Genomic DNA, 11,213 nt, shown 5'->3' with positions numbered 1-11,213 from the left:
AGACATGATGAGGTTAATGCCTCTCTCAAGGCCTGAAATGCCAGAATTGAATAGGGAAATGTTTCACCAGTTATCAAACAAAACATACCATCCAGTTCAGCACAGTTAAATGACATTTTATTTGTTCAAGACAGAAAAAAAAAAAATGAATGAAATACATTAGGGGGTTCAGAAACAGTCATTTATAGCTAGGAAACAATTGTATTTAAAGTATAACAACGCAGATTTGTGGGAAAATAAGGAATATTCCATAAATTCTCCTGGATCATTAAGAGAGCTATGGCCAAATGGAAAAAGAGGAAACTATCAGGCATTTATTGGAAAATTAGAAGTGAAAAAGCAAAGTGGAAGACTATATAAAGGTGGTTATTACATACACAGTTAACCTAGAATATCAGTATTCATCAGTGAATGTAATGGGAAGAATTTTTTTTTAAGTATCAAAAATGAAATTCAGTGTTGAAAAATTGGATGGCTGAGGGTTGTACTGCTTCTGACATTAGAGAAAAAAAATGACAGTTACTTGTTAATTGAAGAAGGTAACTTACATTATGTTGTTATCTAAGATCTGACTGCAAGCATGATGTGAATATTCTTCAGGCTCTCTATTCATTTTAGGAAACATTCATGAGTTAAAACTTAAGAAAGCTTATTGCCCCTAGATTGTGATTTATACTGTAATCTATGCTGAGTGTTCCTCTCTGGCCTTAACAAAATAATATAACATTTTGGAGCAAAGATGCAGCCTAGTAATCCAGCACTGGAAGCCAAGATGGAGAAGATCTCCACGGCCACCATGACCTTCCCCTTGGTGCTGTGGTAGACAGGGAGGAAAGTGACCCAGACACTGCAGAACACCAGCATGCTGAAGGTCAAGAACTTGGCTTCATTAAAGGTGTCAGGCAGGTTCCTGACCATGAAAGCTACGGTGAAGCTCCCCAAGGCCAAGCAGCCCAGATACCCCAGGACACAGTAGAAGGCAATGATCGAGCCCTTGTTGCATTCAATGATGATATAGCCATGCTCAGCATGTGCGTCTTTCTCAATGAATGGAGGAGAGGTTTCCAGCCAGATCCCACAGAGAGTCACCTGGATCAGGGAGCAGATGGGAATAACAGATTTGGGTGCCCCTGACACCAACCCCTGCCTCATCCTTCTCCTTGGTGCAGTGGCCTTGAATGCCAAAACCACAGTGATGGTTTTGGCCAAGACAGTGGAAACAGCCACGGTGAAAACAATTCCAAATGCAATTTGTCGGAAGATGCAGGTGGCTGTGTTTGGATGACCTATGAAGAGTAAGGAGCAGAGGAAGCACAGGAGGAGGGAGATGAGCAGGATGTAGCTGAGAGCCCTGTTGTTGGCCCTTACTATGGGAGTATCTCAGTGTTTCACAAAGACCCCAAGAATAACAGCAGTGAGGAAAGAGAAAGAAAGAGCAGTACAGACCAGAGCCATCCCCAATGGGTCTTCATAAGCCAGGAAAGTCACAGTTTTTTGGAGGCAGTGTGTTCTCTCACTGTTTGCAAACTGATGAGCTGAACACTTCACACACTGATCTGTATCTGGGGAGAAATGCAAATTGCCATCAGCCCAGTTTCCATAATTTTCTCTTATTCACAGCACCCCTACTGAATAGCATCTGACAATTTTAGCCAAATCTGTCCAGCTTGCATAAACTCTGTTTTTCAGTATGCTTGATTTTCTTCCCCCAAATTTTCTCTTAGACCTCTGGCCTTCTTTTGGACTTTTAGACATTCAATTGTGTAACAGTTGCATTTTTCATTCCACTGCTGAGCTTTTATTCCTTTCTTTTTAACATGTGTATTGGCATATAATGTGTACTCATAAAAGAGCACAAATCATAATTATACTGATCAATGAATTATGAGGAAATGAACACATGTGTAACACCACATGGGCCAAGAAACTGAACACAACCAGCCCCTCAGAAGCCCCTTTCCTAACCCCTTCAAAGCATTAGTTCCTCCCACATCTCCAAAGAAATGACCTCCCTGATTTCTAACCCTACAGATTAATCCTGCTTGAGTTTCTTTTCCCAATATTATGTTTCTGAGACTCATCCATGCCACTGGATATCCCTATAGTTCATTCAGTTGTTTTAATTTATTTTTGTTATTTCCTTTCACAAACACACCATGTTCAGCAAACATACATTTCCCCTACCCTCTGTCCCTCTTCCTTAGTAACTTCTAATTCTGTTTCTGGGGATTCTCTATTTCTAGACATTTCTTATAAGTGACTCTATACAATATTTTCCTTTTGTGTCTTGGTCATTTCAATGAGAATAATGTTTATAAGTTTCTTCCAACTAGCATCACAACTCAAAATTTCATTGTTACTCACAGACAGATAATATTTCATTGTGTGTGTGTCCCATATTTTGCTAATCCATTCATTTGTTAACATACATTTGAGTTACTTCCACTTCTTGTCTATTGGGACTAATACTGCTATAAATATTGTGCACAATTATCTCTTTCAGAACTTGTTTTCACTTTGTGCATATGCCTAGAAGTGGAATTGTTAGGTCATATGGTGATTCTATATTTAGCTTTTTAAGGAACTTTCATACTGGTTTCCACAGAGGCTACACTATTTAAATTCCCACCAAAAATGCACTAGATTTCCAATTTCTCTGCATCCTCTCCAACACTTGTTATTTTATATGTTTTAAATGTTAGTGATCTCTGTGGCTGTGAAGTTGTATAATCCATTCACTTATATTGCTGCAGGGAATTCAAGCATATTGACACATCATCTTTTATTAGTCCATTTCACTGGTTATGGATGTTTCGAGTATTTATGGGTTTTGGTCATTAATAATAATTGTGCTATGTGCATTTTTGTACATCTGGTACAAATATGATACTAAATTGCTGGGTCAAATAATATGTAAATATTCACCTTTCCAGGTAATTCCATACCATTTGCAAAATGGTTATATACCAATTTACACCCCAACAAGGAATATTCTGACACTTGATACAGTGTTAAATATTAGCTACAATGGAGCATATTTTGTGCTATTTCACTAAGATTTTTATTTGCAATTTCCTTGTGACTTATTAATCTGAGCCCTGTCTCATATGTGCATTGCACATTTGAGATGTTTTATATAAGACCCTGTGCCGGTTTGAAAGTATTATGTCCCCCAAATGCCATTATCTTTGATGTAATCTTGTGTGGGCAGACCTATCAGTGTTAATTAGATTATAATTCTTTGAGTGTTTCCATAGAATATGCCCCACCCAACTGTGGGTAATAACTCTGATGAGATAATTTCCATGGAGTGTTGACCCACCCATTGGGTGGGCCTTGATCAGTGGAGCCATATAAATGAGCTGATGGGCAGAGGGAACTCAGTGCAGCTATGAGTGATGTTTTGAAGAGGAGCTACAGCCAAATGGGACACTTTGAAGAAAGCACAGGAGCTGCAGATGAGAGACAGTTTGAAAATGGCCATTGAAGGCAGACTCTTGATCTGGAGAAGTTGAGAGAGGACAAATATCCCAAGTGCAACTAAGAGTGACATTTTTCAGGAACTGCAGTTGAGGGAGGAATGTCCTGGGAGAAAGCCATTTTGAAACCAGAACTTTGAAGCAGACACAAGCCATGTGCCTTCCCAGCTAACAGAGGTATTCCAGGCACCATTGGCCATCCTCCAGTGAAGATCCCAATTGCTGATGTGTTACCTTTGATACTTTATGGCCTTAAGACTGTAACTGTGTAACCAAATAAACCCCCTTTTATCAAAGCCAATTCATCTCTGGTGTTTTGCATTCCAGCAGTATTAGCAAACTAGAACAGACCGTGTTCACAAGACATGCCCTTTCTTCAAATGATTTCAGCTTCCCTTGTCATTTTGTAGGAACTCTATATATTCTAGTCGTGATTTCTCATTGGGCAGATCTATTTTTCTTATTTTATTTCACCAGTGGATTGACCTTTCACTAATGAACAGAAAATAATAATTTACTATAGTTAAATTAAATTTTCCATTTAAGGATGATACTATAATTGTCTTGAAGATATTTTTCTTTGAGTTCATTTAAAATATTTTACTTTTTTACATTCAGAACTCCAATATGTCTGATACTCTTTAGTCCATATGTGACCTGTTTGTTTTAGGATATTTCACTTGGTTCCTTTTATTTCCTTTTTTATCCTTATGCTGAAACCACTTTACTAGGACTATAAAAAACTTGAAACAGGTAGAATAAGTACTCACATTCCATTCTTTCACTTCAAATTTGTCTTTGCTTTGTTTTTCTTTCATAGTCATATGAATATTATAATAAGCTATAACCAAAAATGTTGTGATTCTGACAGCAATTGTATTGCGTTAATAGATCCATTTGGAGGTACTGTCATCTTTACAGTACTGCACCTTTTCACCCATGGGCATGGTTTACCCCTCCATTTATTTCAGTCTTATTAAATTTTTTCTCAATGTTCTTCCATAACTTTATGAGCTGTCTCTTTCCAAACTTTCCTTAGTTTTATTTACATGCATTTAATATTTTCAAGATGTTATAAATATCAAATTTTAAAATTTCATCTTAGAATGCCCTATAATTGGCATAAATTAAGAAGTTTGCATATTAACCTTATTTTAAGACCAGTATATTCACTTTATAAAACCTTCCAGATTATATACTTGAAGAATAATGTCACCTGCAAATAAAGTCGGTTTTATTTCATTCTTTCCAGTAATTATTCCTTTCACTACTTTTCCTGCCAATATTCCATTGGTCATGGCCTCCAGTGTAATGTCTAACAGAAGTGCTAAATATTGAGCATTTTTGTCTCATTCTTGATCTCTGTCTAGAAATGCTTTCAATCTTGCACCACAGGTTTGATGTTTGCTCTTGTTTTCAGTAACTATCTTTAATGGAATTAAGATGGATCCCTTCTATTCATACTTTAATAAAGGTTGCTTTTGTTGCTTGTTTATAATCATGAAAGGGTGTTGAATTTTATTAATGTCTTCCTGCATTTATTGAGATTATTATTTCTTGTTTCCAGAGGGCTGAATTACATCGCATAAACCAAACTTTATCATGTGATAGCCTCTTTATAAAATAAAACTGGATTGGGAATGTTGAATTCTTTTGAATATGGGAGTCTATGTTCAAAAAAGAATGTGGCCTGCAAATTTCCTTTCTTGTAATGATCTTACCAGATTTTGGTAGCAATGTTAAGTCTTCTCATAAACTGAAATGAGAAGTTTTCCCATTTTTTCCTATTACCTTGAAGTGTTTTTGTAAATAGGCATTATTTTTTCCTCAAAAGTTTGGTAGAATTCCCCAGTGAATTCATTGGTTACAACACAAATTTAAGACAATATTTGTAACTAGGAGTGCAATATCCTTAGTAAATGTTAAAATTTTCCATTTTTTTTAAAATTTATTCTTGGGACAATTCTGTAACTTTTACTTTCTGGGAATTTGTGAATTTCATTTAAATTTTCTATGTATTGGCCTGAAGTTATTTATACTTTTTATTATGCTAAAATATTTTTGTAGAAATCATGCACTTTTAATTCCTGGTATTACTTTTTTGCCTTTTTTACTTTTTCTTAATACATCATTTTAGGCCTTTATCATTTTTTCTTCTATTAGAATTACCTTTAATTTGTTTTTCTTCTCCATATCTGTCTTTTATTAAGTTTAAATTTTGTTTATCATTTTCTGTCTTCTATTTTCTTTATGATCACTTTGCTGTTCCTTTTTAGGTTGTGGTGAATACTTAAAACTTCAGTTTTTTATATCTAAATATACTTACTAAATTTTATATACATATGTGTGTGTGTGTGTGTGTGTGTGTATATAATGTAGGAATTCTATGAACACAGCTTTAACTCCATCCCATAAGACTTGATATGTAGTATTTTTAATTTCAAAATATTTTATATTTCCTGTTGTATTATATACTTTATACTATGGGTTGTTTACAAGTGTAATTCTTAATCTCCAAACATGTGGGAATTTAAGTTGATGGGTACAGTCTTCTTTACAGCTGTACACAGAACATATGCTCAAAATTACCTTATGCTTAATGTGTACATGAATCATTTTCTCATATTGACTAAATGCCAATTTATATCATCAGTCTCAAACATTTCAAAAAACTGAAATAATAGTACTTTGTGAAACTGAACTAGATACTAGTCATGAAAAGAAGATTAGAATATCCTCCCTCTAGAGATGATACCATCACTTACTATCATGAAGATGAGTAATTTCAAGATGCTAACTATAGTATGAAAACAATCTAGAATATTGGTTTTATGCCCATTTTCTACATCATGTCAAAATCCCCATCCCCAATATTTTCTGTGATCCTGTCATATGAACCTTTGTTTTTCAGTTCCCCAGGTCTTTGAATCTTACATGCAGTGGTGATTTGATTTTTTGCTGCTTCTAATAATTCTGCCAGGAATTTCTTCCACTCTTCATTCACTTCACACAATACTGATGCTACCACCTCTCTTAAGAGCCCCGTGAGCCCCTCCTCTCAATGTAGATACTGGTCTTTGGTCCCTGTATGCTCTTTTACTAATTCAATTTAATGATGGACATTAAATGTCTCTATGTTTTGTCCCCTCTACTCAGCTGTGAACCAGAGGAGAGCAGAAATAAAGCCTACTCATCGAGGGTATGCTGTATCATGATCATGTTCTACACCACAGAGATACCCATTTCTTAAATCAATTGCAACTTTTCTGAGCATCTATTCTGTGTCACGAACAATGTTATGCACTTAAACACTGAGGATGGTTAAGATCCATGTCTTCAACATAATCTAAATATCCTTTCAAGGAAGACAGAAAGTGGGTACTTATAACATTTATTAAATTCCAAGAAAGGGAGGAAACTTAGGTAACTGTGGTGGGGTAACAGAAAGGGTTACCTATGGAAGAATTTGCCTGCAATGGTCTAAAGCAATAACTGAAGCTATTTCAGGGCAGAATGTCATTTCAATGGGAAATATTATTGATTATAAAAATTAAATTACTAAATGAAGGAAGGAAGAATTTTGACTCTTCCATTGTCCTCCAGATGACTCCAATTCTTTGTGTTTGAGGAATATAAAGAGAGGTAGGGTCTTTCCCTGTGGGTACACTTACCTGTCTCATTGGAAATCTCATTCTCTGGGCAGGGTGTGCAAAGAAAGCAGCAGGTAGGCTTTCCCTCCTGAGAGGTTTTCCTGAATCCAGGAATACATTTTTCACTGCATACAGAGTGGGGAGTCTGAAGAAAATCAGATATATGTTGTTAACAGCTATGAATTTAACTAACCCTCTAATAATTAGATTGTTTGAGTTATCAGACCATCAATGAATTTAAATTATAAATACTTGGATCACCTTAATTGACAGGATGTCATGTTTATTATGTGATGTGAAATATATACTAATTTTTAAATATATACATATTAATAAATGTATTTTCCTTCTATCCATTGAACAGTAAGTAGGAAAATTCTTCAATTTAAAGGTGAGTTGTTAAATGTCACATGTGGCTATTTACTGAGCAGTAAGGAGGTAGAAAATCTCCATGACAATATTTTGGTTACTTATTTTTAATATAAAGCATGGTAATTGGATACCACCCACCTCTGAAAATCCTGCAGCCCACTCTATCAAATCCTCAGACACAGACAATTGTTGATCATGTGCTGCATCTAAGGCAAATTGTCCTACTTTCACTTTAAGTCCCAAACCATCTGGAAAATTCCAAAAGTTGAGAATGTCATAACCGGCATCCAATTTCCTTTCCTCATCCAAATTCACTGGGTCACCAGCAGGATTGTTAAATTTGATATTTCTCAGGAATGGGTGCAGCTAAAAGAAATTCATCACTCTGTGAGGAAGTGTGCCCAGGTATTGAGGAGAGAAAATCCAAATTGGGAGCATTCCTGATCCTCTGTAATACCTACTTCATAATGCAACTTAATTTACGCAAATTAAAGCAAAAATTCATACAAATTAAAGCAAAAATTTACACAAATTTTAATTTACACAAATTTTAATTTACACAAATTTTAATTTAATTTTAACTTAATTTAATTTAATTTATACAAATTAAAACATAAGAAGGACTAAAATATCATAGTGTTTATAAAATAATAATCAGTGTCAGGAGAAATCTCCAAGTGCAAGAATATCAAAATCATCTATGGATGTGGGATGCAGAAGAATCTTAATGGAAGAATCAAACTCAAACATACTACTTTATGGTCTGAGTTCTCCCAGAGCATCATCTTGCAAAGAAAGGTTGTCAATATATGAAGCGGTTGCAGAATTAAAGGAGATAATTTATGTAAAATACCCACTACAGTGCCCAGCATATATAGTCACTTAAAGAACTAGTTCTCTCCCTGTTGCCATTTAAGAGCTTCATGGAAGACGTCTAAATATTTCCTATTGAATATATTAGGCGGGCAGGATGTTGAGGTCCTTAGTAACATAATACTAATACATTGACCTTGATTCATAAATCATTTCCTCCCTGCCTCCAGCCCCTTATTTTTCATGACTTTTCTGCTTAGGACTAGATGAACCTCCTAGACAGTGAAACAAGTGAAACAAGTGCATAAACTCATGTGCTTTCAGAGAGAGAACTCTATACAACTTTGCTTGAGAATATGTGAATCCCCCAAAAATCACACATGACAAGTTCTGAAATACATGTGCTATCAAATGGAAGAGACAATACCTGCCAAGGTTGAACCAGCAGCCCATCTTCACTTCCCACTGACTGCACTTCTGCTTGCTGAAGAAGCATTTTATGAAGGGACTGAGCCACAGCATATGCTGCATTATAGATGTTATAACTTCCTTCAGTCATGACCTTGTCAAACTTCCAAGAAGACAAAGACTCCAAGGAGGCATTGGGTGGACAGTTCTCCAGTGTTTTACAGTCAGATTTGGAAATCCAGCAACCAAAAGACATGGACCACAGTTTACTGAGATAAAAATCTTCTGGGTATTTGGAAGGGTTAGCTGTCTGGATAAAAGTTTTGAAACCAGGTAGCTCTTCATGGTGGTGTGAAAAAATGAGAGTTCCATGCAATGAAGAAAGTAAAAAATCTCCCTCACCAGTGGTAAAATCCCATTGTGAAGTTGTGACCCAGACTTTCCATATCACTAAAGAGTTCCATTTACTAAAGCTCAAACCTAGTAGTGAGTCAGAATCACCATAAATGACAACCACATTCACTGATGATTCCTTGATCCTAAAATGATACTTCCAGTACTTTGAGAAATATGACCTCTCAGTGACTGGGATCATTTCCACAAAGGCTGCACAGACTCCATTCCTGTCCATCTCCCCTCTCAAGTCCCAGAGAAACTGAACACCTCTCTTGTCTTCTGAGATGACCAGTCCCACCCAGTTCCAGCTGAAATGCAGCATCAATGAGACCATGCCAAGGGCCAGAGATGTGTCCTTGGGGGCCATCTGATAGAGAGATGGAAACTGGACATCATCACTCAAGTCAGTATCAAAAATGCCATAGGTAAGCTAATGGGGAAAAAGATTTGGTGAGAAACATAACGTAAGTCTTGATGAATATTAAGCCATGGTGGGAAGTGATAGAAGGAAATTTTGCTCATTCTGCTTTCTAATCATCCCCTCTCCCTGAAAACTTTATAGAAATTAATTGGTGAGTCTCAGAAGTCCTGGAAACTCCTTTGTATCCTATCCCTTCACCCTTCTTTCTATTTCAAATAAAGGACATGGGCACATCCCCCCAAGTCTCTGTATATTGGTTGTACCATTTGAGTGATGGATAAGTAAAGTCCCTCATTTCCCCCTTTTCTCAAAAGGCTTATAAAATGGCACAAAAGGAGACATAATTTCCTCTCCATTCCCCTCCACCCAGGCTCACCTGTGGGACTTTGTAGAGTTCCAGCAGTGTCCCAATCTGGGCAGAAATTGCCCATGTTGTTCCTGTAAGGACTGCTACAGATTTGCTCTCTTTCCTACAGGTATAATTAGGGATCTCCTTGCCAAGCCCTGATTGCCAATTAACAGTACTCTCCAATGTCCTCTGTTCACTGTGTATGGCATTGTAGAGATCATATCCCAGAGAAATGTTTAGTAAAAGATGAGGGTTCCTGTTGATCTCTTCAATGGCAAAAACCAAGGCCAGAACATACTGGTAGTTTTTGGTCTGAAAACTGAGAAGAGGGCACAGAGATATTTAGGCAAAATCTCAAACCATGATTATCTTCCAGTCCAATACAGTGACCAAATTAAAGATGAAAATCCAGTCAACTCATTCTATGTATTGCAACAGTTGGTTCTCCTGGGACCTTATAATTTTAGCTTATATGTGGGTAACATAAGTTAGGCTCTGGGAGGCCCTGAGTGAATTGTACATACCTGGGGGAAGATGACACTATTTACAAAGAAAAGTGTAATGACTGAAGAAGCAGACCACCATCATGGTGGTATTTGTAATTTGTTCTTTCATTCAGGAACCAAATTCATTTTTTATATTAACATATTATTAACTGATTGTAGAATGGCAGTAATATTAACATGAGGTTGAAAATAGAGTAATTCCAGCTGAAGGTTATGTCTCCTTGACAGATTATTTCCACAGTGTAGGCAGACTTTTATGGGCAGACAGAGGCATAACATCCATGGACTGCAAAGAACACACTAGAAGATTGATAATCAAATAGCCTAAGATCTACCTCTTCAAACTTGTGGATCTGCCATTATCAAAAATCAACAAACTGGGGGAACCATACAGCCCCAGTGAATGAGGAATAATGTAAGTCAGGGACATTTTGGAGAAGCGAAAAATGGAGAGGAAGGTGAACTTATCTGTATCTAAAAATAACTGGAAATACTTTAGGAATCTACGTGGAAAGGTACAAACTAATCCAAATAGTCTATTATCAATTTCTTAATTTAAAACTATAACAATTTCATTAATGTTAACAATTATTCAACATCTTCAGCAGTACTTCCTCCAAAGGACCCTTATTCTTTTCATCATTTCTGTAGCTCTGTGCACAGTTCCAGCTTCATTATTAAGAAGTCATCTCCCAGGCCAAAAAAATCTTCCCTTCACGTTTATTCCAACAAGGATAAAACAGTCTCCTGTATTTACTTCAAATGCCCTTTTGTTGAGATTCAATTACTATTCTACTAACTTTAATGTTCCCTGTACAA

General features: G+C 36.3%; 1 protein-coding gene across 1 annotated transcript; it reads right to left on the bottom strand.

Annotated features, from left to right (window-relative positions):
* Nucleotides 1-639: 639 nt before the first annotated feature.
* On the bottom strand, nt 640-10,200 carry LOC119525244 (vomeronasal type-2 receptor 116-like). The gene is given in 5 exon segments (XM_037823874.1): nt 640-1,562; nt 7,151-7,274; nt 7,640-7,867; nt 8,742-9,548; nt 9,916-10,200. Coding segments are annotated over 4 exon segments (2,019 nt in total). The 5' UTR covers nt 9,486-9,548; nt 9,916-10,200.
* Between the last annotated feature and the right edge of the window lie 1,013 nt (nt 10,201-11,213).

Source organism: Choloepus didactylus, assembly GCF_015220235.1.
Source record: "Choloepus didactylus isolate mChoDid1 chromosome 25 unlocalized genomic scaffold, mChoDid1.pri SUPER_25_unloc1, whole genome shotgun sequence".
NCBI classification, from domain to species: Eukaryota; Metazoa; Chordata; class Mammalia; order Pilosa; family Megalonychidae; genus Choloepus; species Choloepus didactylus.
This window is presented reverse-complemented; position numbering and strand designations above follow the sequence as displayed.